The sequence below is a fragment of the Pinus tabuliformis genome, chromosome Q (assembly GCF_031772625.1).
Source record: "Pinus tabuliformis cultivar Carrire ecotype Pingquan chromosome Q, CPIR1, whole genome shotgun sequence".
NCBI lineage: Eukaryota > Viridiplantae > Streptophyta > Pinopsida > Pinales > Pinaceae > Pinus > Pinus tabuliformis.
This window is the reverse complement of record NC_142296.1, coordinates 369,117,047-369,134,351: the sequence shown is the minus strand read 5'-3', so window position 1 is coordinate 369,134,351 and position 17,305 is coordinate 369,117,047. Positions and strand designations below refer to the sequence as shown.

The following is a 17,305-nucleotide window of genomic DNA, read 5'->3' as shown; positions in this document are numbered from 1 at the left end:
CGCAGAACCACTCTCTATGGGGAGTGAAGTGAAAGGATGCACCTGAGTCAATCAACCACGCCTCATGATCTACATGTGTACTTGAAGAAGCCAAGTACACATCCCCACCTTCATCTGAGGTGGTTTTTGCCTCTGCAAAAGGAGCATCATCCGATCCCTTTCCTTTATCAGGAGCTTTAGATTTACAGTCCCTTTTGAAGTGCCCTTCCTTTCCGCATTTCCAGCACACCACCTTTACAGGTTTTCCTGGAGATTTAGATCTCCCACTCGATGACTTATTTTTGTTTCTATTCTGGGACCGTCCTCGTACAGACAAGGCATCACCATTCTGGCTCTCCATATTTTTCCGTCTCATCTCCTCCGTCAGCAAGGTTGAGACTATTTCATCAAACTGCAAAGAATTTGCATTGCTACCTATTCCAATAACCAGACTATCCCACAAATCTGGTAGAGAACACAACAAACTGATGCACTTATCTTCATCTAAAATTTTAATATCAACAGACGCTAACTGACTTACCACAGTATTAAATGCATTCAGATGCTCTGCCACCAAGTCTCCATCTTTCATCCTCAGGTTATACAGCTTTTTCTGCAGGAACAGTTTATTCACCAGAGACTTAGATTGGTACAAAGTCCCTAACTTGTCCCACAAAGCCTTTGCCGTAGCGTCCCCTGATACATTCAGCAATATTAAATCTGAGACACATAATCGTATTGTGCTCTTTGCCTTCCGATCCAACTTCTTCCATTCTTCATCGGTCACTCCCGTTGGTTTAGTACCTGGATCTACCACGATCCACTGATCTTTATCCACCAACAGATCCTCCATCTTGAGTTTCCACAACTCAAAAATCTGACCATTGAACTTCTCGATCTCTATCTTTCCGCTGCTCGCCATCTTCTTTCACCACCAGAATCGATCTCGCAGATCTCCCACTGAACAGGGTCTACCACAGGCCCGAGCGAAACCCCTCAGCAACAAAGGCATCCCCTTGAAGCCAAAACAGCTCTGATACCAAATGTAGGTTTTAACCCTGTATAGAAATTACCTGCATACGAATTCTAAAACATAGAAAATAAACAATGCGACAGCTTAACACATAAAACACATATACACAAAGATTTTCCCACTGGATCCCAAAACCAGGACTACCAACTTGATTTTTCATTATTCCTTTCAATGTTACAATACATATTTATACATGTCGAAGCATCCAATACCATCGACCGAAAACCATCGCGTCCAAAACCATGGACCGAAAACCATAGGTAGGTTCGCCCAACCTAATATAGGGTCCAAAAAAAAATTTTCCCGGGGCACTGCCCCGGACCCCATAGAGCCCCCCCCCCTCAAACCCCCACTGCGCAATCGGCGCAACGAAGGGGGGGCTCCGCCCCCCCTCTAACCCCCCGGTTCACTACGTAGGTTAGTCATGGAAAGAATATAACACAACCCAACACTTACAGATATCCCTATGCCCAAAAGAGTGAAATTGAACATATGGTTGCAGAAATTCTAAAGGTTGGTATAATTCAACCTAGTCAAATTTCTTTCTCTGCTCCAGTTTTATTGGTTCACAAGAAGGATGGATCATGGCGTATGTGTTCGGATCATAGTTTTAAAAACTGGAGCCGGTGACCGAACCGGTCCACCTAATAAACCAAGTTTCAAACTAGAACCGGTCAAATCAAGATTGGTCAGATCTCAATGAACCAGTTTTAAAAAAAATACATTAAATAATTATCTTTTAATGAAAAAACTATTTTTAAGATTTAAAACCATGATTCCAAGCTAACAGAGACAAAATATGCAAATTTTTGTCATCTATATACCATGTAAAGATGAATATATCAAAATGGCACCAAGTGCAATACATATCATCAAAAGAATACCTAAGCAATGAGGCTATTGCTCTACTACAAGACTACATGTTTACACATGATCAATCATTAAATTCATTGCCACTACTAGACACAGGATCATCATCAGGAGCTACATAAACATCATTTGGTTCAGATTCTAAGGATGCCTCAGCCTCATTTGCAACCTCAGTAGTAACGCTGCCACCAATAACAATAGAAGTGGACCTAATGGAAGCACGAGTTGGTCGAGTTGCACGACTAGTGCCTTCCATTGGTTGTTTGACTTTTCTTGATGTGGCTACTAATCCTAGTTCTGATGGTGCTACCAAATCTGCTTCATCCCCCCCAATGCCATGTCAATATCAAAATCAACATCAAACATGGGATCTTCATTCTCCTCCACCCATTCTGATGTTGGATTGCTATAGTCCAACACAATGGGATCTAGATGAGGTGTTCTGTTCATCATTTGGTTCTGCCTTAGTTGAAGGTTGTATTGCATGAAGACAAGATCATTTAACTGTTTTTGTTCCAAAAAAATTCTCTTCTTCCTATATATGTGCTTAAAAACAGACCAATTGCACTCACAACCTAAAGCACTGCAAGTTTGGCTTAGGATTCTAATTGCAAACTTTTACAATTGAGGACATTGGCCGCCAAATGACTCCCACCAATGTGTTGCAAAGAAAAAGACATTAATTAGTAACTTAGTTCATTTCATTACTTGTTTAAAAATTACAATTATTTATAGGTAATTTGAATTGTAATTTTGTAAACAATTTAACTTGAAAATAAAAAAAAATGGAATTGCGTACCTGGATGATCCACATCTCTTTCCATATTTTCCATGTTTTTTCCAAAGGTGCCAACTACCATACTAAAAAGAGTAAATTCGTTATGTATTTCCAACTAGTCTGCATGGATAGGGACCATGCGCTCCAAGCAATCAATCAATCCATCTCTGACCTCCCCAACCTGCAAATGTCCTAACCAAGCTTTATAATGATACTCTGGGTTCAAAAAATACCTAACTGCATGTATAGGACGATAAAGTTGATTGTTCCATCTATTATCAATGATCTCCCATATACGACCATATTTAGCTAACCTATCCTTGGAAGCTACTCATATCTTCTCTTTGCCTAATCCATAGCCTCATAAATGTATCCCATGGCTAATTTTTCCCCATCCACCATCCTTAGCACCTTAACAAGGGGCTTGATAATTTTCACAAGATTTGTAGACCTTTTCCAAAAATAATTGTCAAAAACTTTATTTTTGGTGTATTTTCCATCTTGTCTATAAGCCCACTGAGATTCATTCCAATCATTATAAGAAAACATTTTCTGCAGGTTTTATTGTTGAGAATTGAGACAATGCAACGTGAGGAAGTGAGTTGTAAATCTCATAATTGTAGGCCTAACAAGATTTTTACCCCCAATGTTTTTCCTCATTAGGCTCAATACCCATGAGTGATTTTAGATGTATTTTGTAATGCACTTGACATGCTCTACAATGTTTTTTACCCACTTGGCTTTTCCTATGTCCTCAAGCATGAGGTCTATGCAATGTCCAACACATGGAGTACAAAATATGGTCTTATATTTGGACTCAAGCATCTTTCCAATAAGAACATAGTTTGACGCATTATTTGTGATGACCTGCACAACATTCGACTCCCCCACTTTGAATATTCTCAGTCAAAAGCTCAAATAGAAGGGTTACATCCTTCACCTTATCAGATGCATCAACTGATCTCAAAAACATAGTTCCTTGGGGGCAATAAACAAGGAAATTAATGATAGTGCAGTTCTTTCCATCGATCCATCCATCTCATAAGGATATCATCAAATTAATTTCCTTGTTTATTGCCCCCATAGGTGATAGTGGATCTTTGGTAAGGATATCATCAAATTAGAGTGAAGACTGAAGAAATTTCGAAAACAACATTAAGAAGTCATAAGGGTCATTATGAATTTTTGGTCATGCCTTTTGGCCTTACTAATGCACCTTCCACATTTCAAGGTTTGATGAATTCCATTTTCAAACCCTTCGTTTGAAAAATTTTGTTAGTATTTTTTGATGATATACTAATCTACAAACGCATTCTGGAAGGATCATGTTCAACATGTTGACAGGGTGCTCAAACTATTGGAGGAGAAACAATAATTTCTTTGGAGTGTAGGAGGTGGAATATTTGGGTCATATTGTATCTCATGAGGGTGTTAAGTTAGACCCTAACAAAATTAGAGCCATTAAGGAATGGAAAATCCCCACAACCATAAATCATCTTCAAGGATTTCTCAGGTTGACAGGGTAATATCGCAAGTTTGTAAAGAATTATAGGAGAATAACAACTCCTCTAACAACATTACTGAATAAATATGTATTTTCTTGGACTCCAGAAGAAACTAAGGCCTTTGAACATCTTAAAGAGGAAATGTGCCAAGCACCGGTCTTAGCTACACCAAACTTCACAAAAACCCTTATTGTGGAATGTGATGCCTCATGAAATGGAATTGTTGTTATTTTAATGCAAGAAGGAAGACCCATTACTTTTGAAAGTCATCCAATCAAAGGAAAGTATTTACAAAAACCTATTTATGAGAAGGAAATGTTGACAATACTACATTCACTAAAGCAATGATGACCTTACCTTATGGGAAGACACTTCAAGGTAAAAACAAATCATGATAGTCTTAAGTAGTTTTTGGAACAAAGATTATCTTCAGAAGAGCAGAAAAAATGGGTCATAAAGATGATTGGCTATGACTTTGAAATCATCTACAAAAAAGGGAAGAAAAATATTGATGCAGATGCACTCTCAAGAAAGGATGAGGATGTGGAAGCATTTCTTTGTGCCACTTATACTATCCAAGCTAATTAGATAACCGAAGCAAGGGATGAATTAGATAAACTAGTATAGTTGCTAATGCATTTATGAAAATAATTCAAAAGCTACATGGAAACCGAAAGATTATTGTAAGTGATAGAGATCCCATTTTCATGGAAATTTTTGGATAGAATTATTTTCTTGTCTTGGTACTATATTAGCTCATAACTCATCTTATCACCCTCAATCTGACGGGAAAACTGAGATAGTGAATAAATTTTTGGAAGGGTATATTTGTTGCTTTGTATCTGATAAAAAAACATAAAGGTTCAAGTGGTTACCTCCAGCTGAATGGTGGTATAACACTTTTTTCCATACTGTAGAAAAAATGACCCCATATATGACACTTTATGGATATCATCCACCATCCATCACTTCATCTTTAAGAGAAAATTCTAAGGTTCAAGTAGTGGAAGATCACATCGAGCATCAACAACAAGTTCTCCAACTTTTAAAGGATAGCCTCACTTTGGTGCAAAATAGAATGAAACAACAAGCATATTGACATCACAACGAAAGAAGTTTTGATGTAGGTGACTGAGTATTTTTACAGCTACAACCATACAAACAAATGTTCCTCAAGAAAGCTAAGAAAGATAATAAATTTTCACCCAAGTACTAAGGTCCTTACATGGTGTTACAAAATATTGGTACTTTGTCATACAAATTGGAGTTGTCTGCATCTTCCCGAGTAAACCTAGTTTTTCACGTTTCATGCTTAAAGAAGGTTATCGGTGACAAGCTCCTAGTTCAAACAATCTTTCCAGAACTTGAAGGAGAAGGAAAAATCATATTTGAGCTTGAAGTAGTCATGGAAACAAGAACCCGATAGATAAAGAATCAATTAATTTCAGAGTATCTCATTAAGTGGAAGAACTTACTCATTGAAGATTCCACATGGGAGGATGAGAATTTTATACAAAAGCATCCATAACTACTCAAGTGTTAAGGACAACTCTTTTTTGAAAGAGAGGGGCATGTTAGGTCCCTATAATAGTATTGTATTCCCCTTATTTTTATTGTTAGTTTAGCCCCCTATTGTTATTGTTTTCCCCATTTATCCCCCATGTTGTTATTGTTTTCCCCCATAGAAACCCACTATTGTTATTGTTGTGCCCTTACATTATTATTTTTGTGTAAGCTCTGATTATATTTAACCCCTTAGACTCCTATATATACCAAGGAGGTCTTATCATTTGTGTCATCCAAGAATTGTTTAATTATGTAATGTAAAGAAGGTTGCCCCCTCGAAAAGGTTATTTTTTAAATCGTTGATCTATCTTTTATTCTATTTTGTGAGCTGGTTGAATGACAGAGTTAGACAAAGTGTTATATATTGTTTAAAAGCTCTCTGAGAGGGATATATAACCAAACACCTTTCATGCTCTTTTGAACAATGTATTTGGAGGAAAAATGCCTACAAAGATATACTAATCAGGTTCCACATCCAACACTCAACAATCAAGCAAGACTTCCAATACTTAGGAATCAAAGAAAACTTCATGTATACAACAATGAAATCAATGCCAATGGATACTTGACAAGATCTCCCTGAACATGACATTAATGAAAACAAACTGCCAACACACTCAAGACTATCCTCCAAGAAAGGAGTGGATTCTCCATGATAGACATGCAATCATTAATCTAATTCTCCATATTTGGTTTTGGATTCATAACATGTTCAATGCATGTATTCAAACTTGATTCCTCCAAAAAATTCCATCTCTTCAAGGTTTTGTTTTGGTTCACTTTTTTCCATGGAGGATGAGTTTTAGCATGGGAAAAAATAAGTTTTAAATGCCTTAGAAGATGACATATCTTGCGCTTGAATATTGTGTTCTCATAATATGTGTTTAATACTTTTCCATCTAAGAACCATTTTATTGTGGAAGAGCCTTATTAAGGTCCATCTCAACAGATATGTGCATACATACATAAATCAACTACAATTCTTTCTAGATCTATTTGGATATAAGTGTCAAAAGTACTTCCAATATCCTCAAAAACTAATAAATGTGATGCATGCAATGACAAATTAAGAAGAAGTAGCTAAATTGACGTTCTAGTTAGAGACAATTGTAGCAATTCATTCTCTCACTAAAAATAAGAATCCTTCTCAAACACCAATTGATAATACATATTATCATATAATTCAATAACAAAAATCCTTTAAAACACACAAAGATCTTACATTTCTTTGTTGAAGTAGTGTAGATCCATTAGAACAGTGTCAAGAACTCCTCTTTAACATGCTTCACAATATAAAATTTATAAATACTGAAAAACATTATATCGATGCAAAAGGTAGATTTGTATTTGATAGTGCATCCCTAAAAGACTCTTTTTAAAGATAAAAACATTGAAATATCCACAACTTTATAATACTAGAATAAAAGTTGTATGCTTAACTATGATATAATGAGATAAATGATTATAAATATCATTACTTACTTTCAAATATTGTCGATTCATCAAAATTCCTTGTGATATCTCTAACTTCACTTTAAAACCAACACATAGTCTATGATATACACCTATAAACATAAAGTGTTCCCGAAAAGAGAACTGGACATAATTTGAACATTCCTTTCTTCTTTAAACACTAAGAAACCCTTGGGTTATCACACATTTGTTTGAAAATTTAGCTAGCACCATGGAAACAAAAATCCCCAGACTCATTTTTGAGAAAGTCAACCTTCATTTTGCTGCCATCCTCCCCATGACCATATGGTTGTTTAGACACTTATCTTGCAGCCATTTCATCAAAAACTTTCCATGCTTCTTCATGACAACAGAAAATGTTACAAAATCCTATAGGAAAGAAGGTTTGTTATGGCCATACTTGCTAATGCCAGTCTTGTATTTGTAAATATCGAATTATCCCATTCACATGAACCACCATCATCACCTCTTTTGCACATTCAAACAAATGTGAACCATAAATGTAATTGTGTATTAGCAATGACTGATCCAACTTATCCACACCTGGTACATGTTGAGATTGGCATATATGGCGACCATTCTTGGGCTTGTTCTACAAAAATGGTCGCTCAAATCCATTACCAATTCTTGGATTTAACCTCATGAAATAAACACACGTACAATTAATATGAAGAATAAGAAGAAAAAACACAAGGAGCATTAAATCCCCAAATGGGAATACAAGGAGCAATAAATAGCAAAAACAGAAAATCATTAGATCATAACATCCCTTATGTTACATTTAGTGTACAAGTTGCCTCTCATATAACTATAGTTTATCATAACAAATATGTCAAACTTAATTATTCCATTTTAACCAACCACATAATAGTTCATTCTTACGATTCATCTCTAACTAACTTCATTTCTCTTATCACAAGTGGGAGTTACTGCAACATACTCCCCCTTAACAAGAATTTATGAGTTACTCCAACATACTTCCCCTTAATGAGATTTGTGATCTTAATACACATTCTTCATCTTTGTCTTCCATGCTCACTGTTCATTGTCTTTAAATACTTGCAAAGACAAAAAAAAAAATTCAAAAACAATTTCACTCCCCTTATATCTTAACCAATCATCATCATGGGTTTTTTTTATGATTGACCCGTAACCATTACACATTTGGGTTTTTGCATTGTCTTACCCTCAACTGTTACAAGTGGCTTTTGCATACCACTTACAACACATCTGATGAGCCTCGGTATTACAACAAGAATGTTGCAACTCCCAAGGCTACCGACTTTAATTATCAACCTGGGGTTTGTACAAACTTAAGAGGTATCAACACTATATGTGCAACATATAATGTGTCATTCCTTTGATGTCATGATGTAATGGAGTGAATGTAATAAAATCAGATCCTAAACTAATTATAGAAAATGAAATTCTTGAAATGGAAACCTTAACCTATTACAAGAAAGAAAATACAAGGGAAGAAACATATTCTAATTGCCTAAAGTAAATCTCATGAAGTAGATTTCAATCATTAAATTTCAAAGAGTTTAGGTCCATTAACAGAGTTCATTGGATGTGGCAATCATCATTGTATTATCCATTTCATAAATATGTCCATTAGCCCAAATCGCTGAAATGTTTTACATTGGTAAAGAGGCAAGTCCTAAGTGGTCTTTAGTCTTCCCCAATCATTGATTTAGAGCCTAGGGATCATTATTCAACCCTAAGGGACCAAAACCAATGTTTTTGAACCAATTTGGGCAAGTATATACACTCTCGAAGAGTACTACAGGGTTTCCTGTAGTTTACTACAAGAAACAACATATTTGCTATAGGGAGTTATAATTCACCGAATTACTAACCAAATCAAATCAAAATTGGATGGGAAAATTTTTTGTTATTGACTAGGATGCCTTAGGTATCCATTCCAAGTGGAATCACTCAAAAATACCTCTGTTAACCCATGCTAAAAAATGGCAAAAAATTACTAGTCTAAAATCTAGAAATTCGAGAACTAGTGAGCTAGTAAATCTATCAAATGCCTAACCTAATCAAGTGAAAATTCAATGGGGTAATTTTTGTTATTAACTAGAATGTTTTTTTGATCTAATGGAAGTGGAATCAACTCGATTGAATCTCATTAGCATGCTCTAAAAAATAGCATAAATTTACTGTTATTTGCCACAAGGGACTTCCAGAAATCTAGATTTGGGAATAAGCAAGCTAATCCAAGTAGCTCAATGATTACTATGGCCTTCCAAAGCTGTTCCAATGATGAAATGATGCTTTTGATCCTGCAAAATAACTTACTTCAACCATTTAACCCAATCCTACGACAAGAAATCGCTAATATTAAATGCAGAAATACGAAAAAACAAGAACAAGAGATGCCTGTGAATAAGAAGTGAAATGAAGAAAAGTAAATGATACAAAAGGGCTTTGAGGCTCCTGGGATGGCCAATCTCAAGGAAACACAGAGTCCTATGAAGGAGACCAAGATTTAGAAGCTGAACATATCACCAATCTTCATTATTTCCATCAATACTATTACATCCCTGCAGAAAATGAAAGTGGTGCTACAAAAATATGAGTTCTCTCCACAAAAAGACTAATAAAATCCAACACGTAGAGGAAAATTCGAATTGATACTTATAAAAAATGATTAGGAATCATTCCCCATGAAAGAATGAAGCTTTCCCCACTAAAATCCCTTGATTAGTGGATCTGGCTCCCAATACTAGGAATTTGCATTAAATGGCAGGGAACACATTTCTAGATTTTCTCAATCTTTGGAGCTCCACAATCTATGCCATAATTATAGAGTATCTTGTTGATTTCTTATTTAATATTGATCCTCCTGAAGTAGGGAGTAGGTCCCTAGATTATCTCCTCCTCCAAGTCTCTATAATCTTCCCAATATTCTCACAATATTCCACAAAAATAAATAACATTAGGCATAAATATGCAATTATCCATAAACCTTCCTATTGAACATACTAAAATTAAAAATACATTATCTAATGCAAAAAGAGAGGTTTAATGTGTTGAAGGATAGTCAAATGGGCCTTAATTTATGTCTAATTTAGAGGCATGGGCCTTAATTTATGTCCGATTTAGAGGCCCATCAACATCACATTGTTTGGTTTCTTTTGACCACAAACATTAGTTGTTTTGACCACGAATATTAATTTAAAAGGGTTTCTACAAAGTGGTTTGAAGAGTACCACCAACTTTTCAATATAACAAAATTTGGGAGTATATATATCTCATCAAACTTACATTAACATTGACTAAGGAACATTCAATTCAAATTAGGTAACACAATTCAACAATTTTAAAGGATTTTTATTTGCATCTACATTTGCCTTTTAGGGATGTTTTCATCTACATCTACACATTACTATTATTTTTCTTGCTTCTTTTGTTTCTTCATCTCTTGCATGTTTTCCATGTTTCTTTGTTCTTTGTGTCTTCATTTTCATTTTCTGATGTTGCTACATCATTTTATTTGCATTATCTTTTTTCATCGACAACCATTCTCTTTATTACTGCATCATTTTCTCTCTTTGTTGTTTCATCATTCTCTTTATCATTTTCTTTCCTACAGGATCACTCTTTATGATCATCTTCTTCCATCATGTCATTCTCTTTGCTTCTGCACCCTTTTCTCTTTGATCATTTTGTTTGCTACTGCATTTCTTTATTCTTTGTTGATGCAACTTTCTTCTATCATGGAGTCACCATTGTTCCTGCAAACAATTAGTTATTGATGTCCATATGAAAAATAATTCATCTACCAATATACATGAGTACTATCTATTATACTCACTAGTTCTCTAGAAATCATTTTCAATTTCATGATTCATCAACTTAAAGTGTCTCTTCAATAAAACTTAGTCCTCACCTTCTGAAATTAACCCCCCTCACTTCTCCCCTTAATAGAAGACTCAACTTCTTCGATCTCACATCAAGCTAACATATGAGTAAACTTAGCACCCTTGTTCCCACTCTAGTGGTTAAGTCCACAACTTGACGTCACATCTTCCCTCTGCATAAAAGGATACACGCTACTTGATTACTACATGTGTAGTCTGACTTGACAGGACTTGTAGATCTTAAAAACACTAGAGGAAAACAACTTGTCTATGCTTTGACTTTTTATAAAACCAAAAAACTTTCTGGATGTCGGGTACAATTGAACCGAAATCTTTTTGGGGTGTCAGGTACAACCGAACTTGCACCCCATTAAATCATTTCAAATTACATACAACAAACATGAAAAATGTTTCTCTAACTCATGATGTGACCACTACTTCATGATGCTACTCATTCCTTCTTTGAAATGAATAATTTGAACTTCCATATAAGCATTAAATATGCAAAACCTCAAAAAGAATAAATGCCCATCCACTTGCCTTAAAATTTTAGCATCACTTTTAACTTCAAACTTAATTAATTTGAGAGTATACCATTTACTCTATATAAAAATAAAAATAAAATAATAGCCACCCACACTTTTTTTTTAAACTTCACCCAACATAATCTCAACCTTACACATCTCAATCTTGAAGTTTTTATTTTTACCATTTATACATTTAATAAACCCACTTTTCAATATATTGAAATTTCAATATGTCACTTACAAAGTTTCTACATCAACTTTACCATTTATACATTTAATAAACCCACTTTTCAATATATGTCACTTACAAAATTTCTATATCAACTTTTAAGATACCTTCGGCATGTGAAATCAAAATATTATTTTCCGTGTTTGTATTTTCTTCATTGAACCTCTTTTTCCATTCCAAGAAACATTATATTAAACAAAGCTCCATCAATAATTACTTATTCTCCGGTTTATCAAAAAAAATTCGGGACATACCTAGGGTTTCCACCAACCCACTCACGGTCAATGGCATTGTTTATTTTGCACTGCATGCATTTAATAAAAAAATCTCAAACTTATCAACAGTCTTCGATTTGTTGATCAACCCAGCGCTGGTGGCCTCCACGGTTCAAGCATTTTCAATGGAATATAAATATTGTAATACCAGATTTTAAATCCATGCATAAAATTTTTTGTGTTTTTTGGTTTATTCTACAGCTCTGAATTCGGAATCGTATACAGATTTCTTGTCACCTTAGTATTTTTCTCTCTGCTCATTCATGGCTGGGCCGCTGCGTGGTACTCACTTATGAATTATGTTACAGCATTTTCCACGGGTCGCGCCAAGCGATCTATGGAGTCTCGGATTCCTACTACTTTCAAGGCCGCCATCACTCACAGGCATCACGGGCGATGGCTTCTCCAAGCGCCCAACGGCGCTGCTAAACTCCTCTATGTTCCCGTGTCACATTCGCTCAGCCTTCAATTCCGAAACACAGGCCGTCACTGCCCTTTTCTGGTCGCCGCGCCCCTTTGCCACACTTCTTTTAATTGAAGAATAATAGAAAATTATAGAAACCTATTAGTTGGGAAATCATGCTTCCCCCGCACATATTGAATTTTATGTCTTTTTAGGGCCTGCCTCCGGCATAGCAGTGACTATATCAATCGATCGATCATTTGACCGCCTATTAATTGATCAGTTGACCTGTTTTTTTTGGGTTTCTTGTATTTTAATTAAAGTTTGATCGTAACAATTTTAATCAGCGAAATTTTATCCAAAGTTATAAGACTGAAAGCATTCTACCTCTTATTAGAGGCTTCACGTGGCTCGATGCAAGAAAATTGGGGCAATACCATTTTATCCAAAGTTCAGCCGCCCAATATACTTCGAGGCCCTTTCGAGGTCCTTTCCACATATCTATCAAGGCCCCTTCCACATGGCTATTAGCATGCAACTCTGGTATGGTAAATGATAGTCTACGCAGAAGGCTCAAGTAGAAACTAGGGCCACTCCTTCACTATTTTGTCACCGCCTGCCCAGAAGAGTCTGCAAGATTTCAATGCCAGCTTTTGGATGTGCTCTGTTATCTACACACTTGAGTCTGTAAGATTTCAATTCCAGCCTTTCGACGTAGTTCATAGCTAGTTGCCCCAGAGAAAGGCAGTGGCATTGTAGTTTGCGACCTGACAGACCTGGTATGTATCAGACTATCTTTATGTATTTGGGCAAGGTAATAATTAAGATTAATAAGTTTGAATGAAAAAAATGCTCTAAATTTTTCTTAGAATCTGAGTATCTCTTATCTATGTAAGTAATAGGCCCAAATTCAAGCATTGGGAAAAAAACATCACTGCAAAGAATACAAAATAACATTGTACATGCGTTAAACGCTCGAAGTCATACATACATTTCAAGATTGTTAAAATATTTTAAATGCTTATTACCTGACGTTGCTCTGGCTCATGCCCATTCCAAAAGACATATGTCTGAATAACATCTATTCCTCCGTCTTTAGACTTGGCAATAAGATCGGGCCACATCTGTTTAATAACATGCAAAAAATTTAAGCAAATTGTACAGTTAACAATAAATAAAAACATAGCTAAAATAATACCAAATGCAATACAAACCTCTCGGGTGCTTCGGGGGTAATGTATGGACCCAGAAATTAATAACGTACGCTGTGACATCGCGTGGGAGCGCCAACGGAGATTGAAACCAAATGAGCAGTAAGCCGAGTATCAAGGCATGCCAGGGAAACCAAAATTCTTTGTACTGTTGTATTACATAAGTAGTACTACCGTACAATTTACTACGTCAAAGATCTTACCCCGAAGCAAAACCCTAATGGTTTGAACTTGCGTGTCCATCTCTTCTGCAAAACATGAACCGAGTAAAAATACCACAATAAGAATAGGATAACATAGTGATACTAAAGAAAGCATCTTGATATTTCTATTTTCAGATCCATGTGCTCCAATACTTAGAAAGAACTAGTTTGTTGTCAATACATATTGATAGAACAAAATGACAAAGTGGTATTCAAGACAGCATCTTGAGATTCCTACATTCAAATCCATATGATCCATATTCAGAAAGAATCAATTCGATGTCAATATAAATCAAAAGAAGAAAATGAACCATTTTTTAAGATGAAATTGATACACCTCCTGATGTAAGACAAATTTCTAAACCTCACAGATGTTCAATGTCCGCAATCAACCTACAAAATGAAGTCAACTCCTGCAGCTTCGTAGAGTAACTTGATGGCATAAGTTGATATTTTTCGGTGTTCTGGGTAGCAGAGTGTGCCATTCCCTTCAATTCTTAGTGGATCAGTTTAGAAATGCGGGTTGTTGTTGGTTACTTGCATGAACAGGAAGGAAACAATCCTCATTTCACTTTCATGCCTTCAGGAATAACCAGTAGTGCATACCCATCTTGTATGCAAGTTCTCTTCTAGATCCATTTTCCCTATTTTTCCCTGTGCATGAATTCCACTATTAACTATCCTCCTGCAACCAAGTATGAATGCCGCTATTCACTACCCTCCTGCAAGCAAGTATGCTGCACTAATTCTTAAGAAAGTATTAATGCCGCTATTCACTACCCTCCTGCAAACAAGAATGCTGCACTAATTCTTAAGATTACTACGGAATATTTGTAGATACGATATTCAATTGCAGATTTCAATTGCAAGGCATAGAGGAAATTTCAATGGCAGGGCTCAATCAAAATCGAGGTAATCAAGCTCAACAAAGAGACTCCAAGTAATCATGTGGCATCCTCCATGTCTTGCATGGTTGTTTTGGGGAATTGAGTAGTAAGGCGCGTGGCCTTCATGTGGGGTCCACATGGCGCATGAAGTTAGTAGTTTATAATTTTGGTTAGACAAAGCACTTTTGTCACTTACAATCTCTGCATGGCTTACAGGTGCCTCACTATGAATCCAAGGGCGGTTACCCCAGGCTTATTGAACGAAATTCGAGCCAAGAAGGTAGCATTAACATAATACCTACAAAGCTGAGTTAAAAGATAGAAAGAAGCTGCCATGTCAAATTTTGGACAGAAGGGTGGCCACAACGGGAGATTGAGACTAGATAGTAAGCAAGAAAGCGTGTATAGCCAACGTTCCAATTTTCACAAGATAGAAAATGAGTCAAATGGAGGATAAAAAGTACTAAAAGATGAAATGCATTAGATTCCGGATGCTATAATATTATATTTAGTTAATACTGGTGTGCATGTATGCCTTGGCTGAAAGGACATGCTTTGTGACAGCCCAGTGTGTTTTGTGAAATTGTGTTTAACGCTTTTATATATTTCTCAGTGATTAGAAAGGTATATGTCCACATTCTCGGCCTGGAGTGTGCTTTGCGTTTGCTTGAATGTGGTTACTCAATACTGTTGATTGCATATAACTGTCCGTAGTTAGGCCAAGATAACTTATGTATAGCTTAAGCTGTGAGACAGGTGAAACAATGATCATCTGGCAATGGTTTTGAATAGCTCCTGTAATACATAAAACTCTTCCTTGGACCGTGCATTATTCAATTGCCATGAAGCATTGCCTGATTCCATTTTATGTATGGACATGACTTTTATCAGATGATATTAAATGAAGCATTATCTGATTCCCTTTTATGTAAATACATGACTTTTATCTGAACATATTCTGATATTTGAATATGTACATCTTTTAAAAAATATCCATTACTAATTCTCTCAAGGAGCAGTTTTGGATGACAGATCGGTGTTCCTTTATCCTGAGTTTTTCAGAGAAACTCAAACTTTGAAAATGCATGATTATAGACTTACGCTGTCAGCGCAAATATTTACCGTCTGTCCAAGGAATTTGAAGCACTTATGTTACCAGAGTGTTGATGGTTAGCTTTCCAATCACAACATCCTAGAAACCAGAATAATAATGAGACTTAGCATGCAAATGCAAAGGAAATAATATGCGCGATTTTGTAGACGTACATGCCACTGTTTGTTCTGTATGACTAAGTATCACCAGTAATCCCTGCAAGAACACAGCCCACCCTTGAAAAAATGGAAACGGCTTCCATCTCTCACAGTAATTTCTCGTCTGACAAACTTGGAGATATATTTGGTGGCACTGTGGCAGTCACCACACACACGAAGGTTTTTGGTAATTCTAATCAGAGTTCCATGCCCTGTACTAATAATCCCAAAAGCAATTGCCAGTCTCTCACTATGACTGCAAAGCATGTGTTCCTTAATTTCCTCCTCCACATCGTGCAACACAAAATCTGTTGTGACCTATCTCCCATAATGAATTTGTGAATACTATAATTAATCTCGATCAAGCTGCATCCCGATGGCTTTTTCAGCCTCTCTCTTTCATCATTTCTCTTACCTTTCTTGCATAATCCCACTCAGAAGCTATAGCATAAATATTTGACAAGAGGACATAACATCCAGCATTTGCAGGGTCCAATGCAAAGAGGCATTCTGCCGCTCTTTCTCCTAACTCAACATTGCCATGAATTCTACAGGCACCAAGCAAGGCTCCCCACACAGCAGCATCAGGTTCAATGGGCATGGTTTCAATCAACTCTAGCACGTCATCTAGCAGCCCTGCGCGACCAAGAAGATCAGCCATGGATGCATAGTGCTCTAGTGTGGGTTGGATGGCATAATCTCGCTGCATACGATCGAAATATCGACAACCTTCGTCCACCAACCCTGCATGACTACAAGCAGACAAGACACCAATAAAAGTAATTTCATCTGGTTCCATGCCTGTCCACTGCATTTGTTCAAAGAGGGCAATGGCAGCCTCACCATAACCATCCATACCATATCCTGCAATCATTGCATTCCATGAAACAACATATTTGTTAGACATGCCGTCAAACAAGGTGCAGTGATGCTTCGGGCACAATGAGTAAGTCTACCGTGCGAGAAAATTGTTGGAAGTTTATGAGAATAGTTATAAGCTCAAAAACATTACATTGAATTTGGTGGTTTCACTGTTTTTCTGAACTTTAATACCATATATTACCTTAGTAATTGCATAGTGTAATTTTTGACAGATGGTGCCTGCGGCTACGGTAATTTGTATAGCCAAGGGTATGGTTGGAATTGGTCAAACAAATATGGAAGTGTAATTCATACAAGTGTAATTCATGCACGCGGGTCTGTTCGAACCGTATTACATCTGGTAAACATGCATGTTGATGTA

General features: G+C 36.3%; 1 protein-coding gene across 1 annotated transcript in view; it reads right to left on the bottom strand.

Annotated features, from left to right (window-relative positions):
- LOC149219708 (pentatricopeptide repeat-containing protein CRR2, chloroplastic-like) overlaps positions 1 to 16,969 on the bottom strand; it is a 48,395-nt gene extending 31,426 nt beyond the window's left edge. Inside the window, exons 1-3 of the mRNA XM_089386893.1 lie at positions 16,478 to 16,969; positions 16,174 to 16,380; positions 13,539 to 13,634 (exon numbers count right to left, since the gene is read on the bottom strand). Of these exons, the coding sequence (XP_089243019.1) occupies positions 13,539 to 13,634; positions 16,174 to 16,380; positions 16,478 to 16,969 (795 nt within the window). The remainder of the gene's footprint in view (positions 1 to 13,538; positions 13,635 to 16,173; positions 16,381 to 16,477) is intronic.
- Between the last annotated feature and the right edge of the window lie 336 nt (positions 16,970 to 17,305).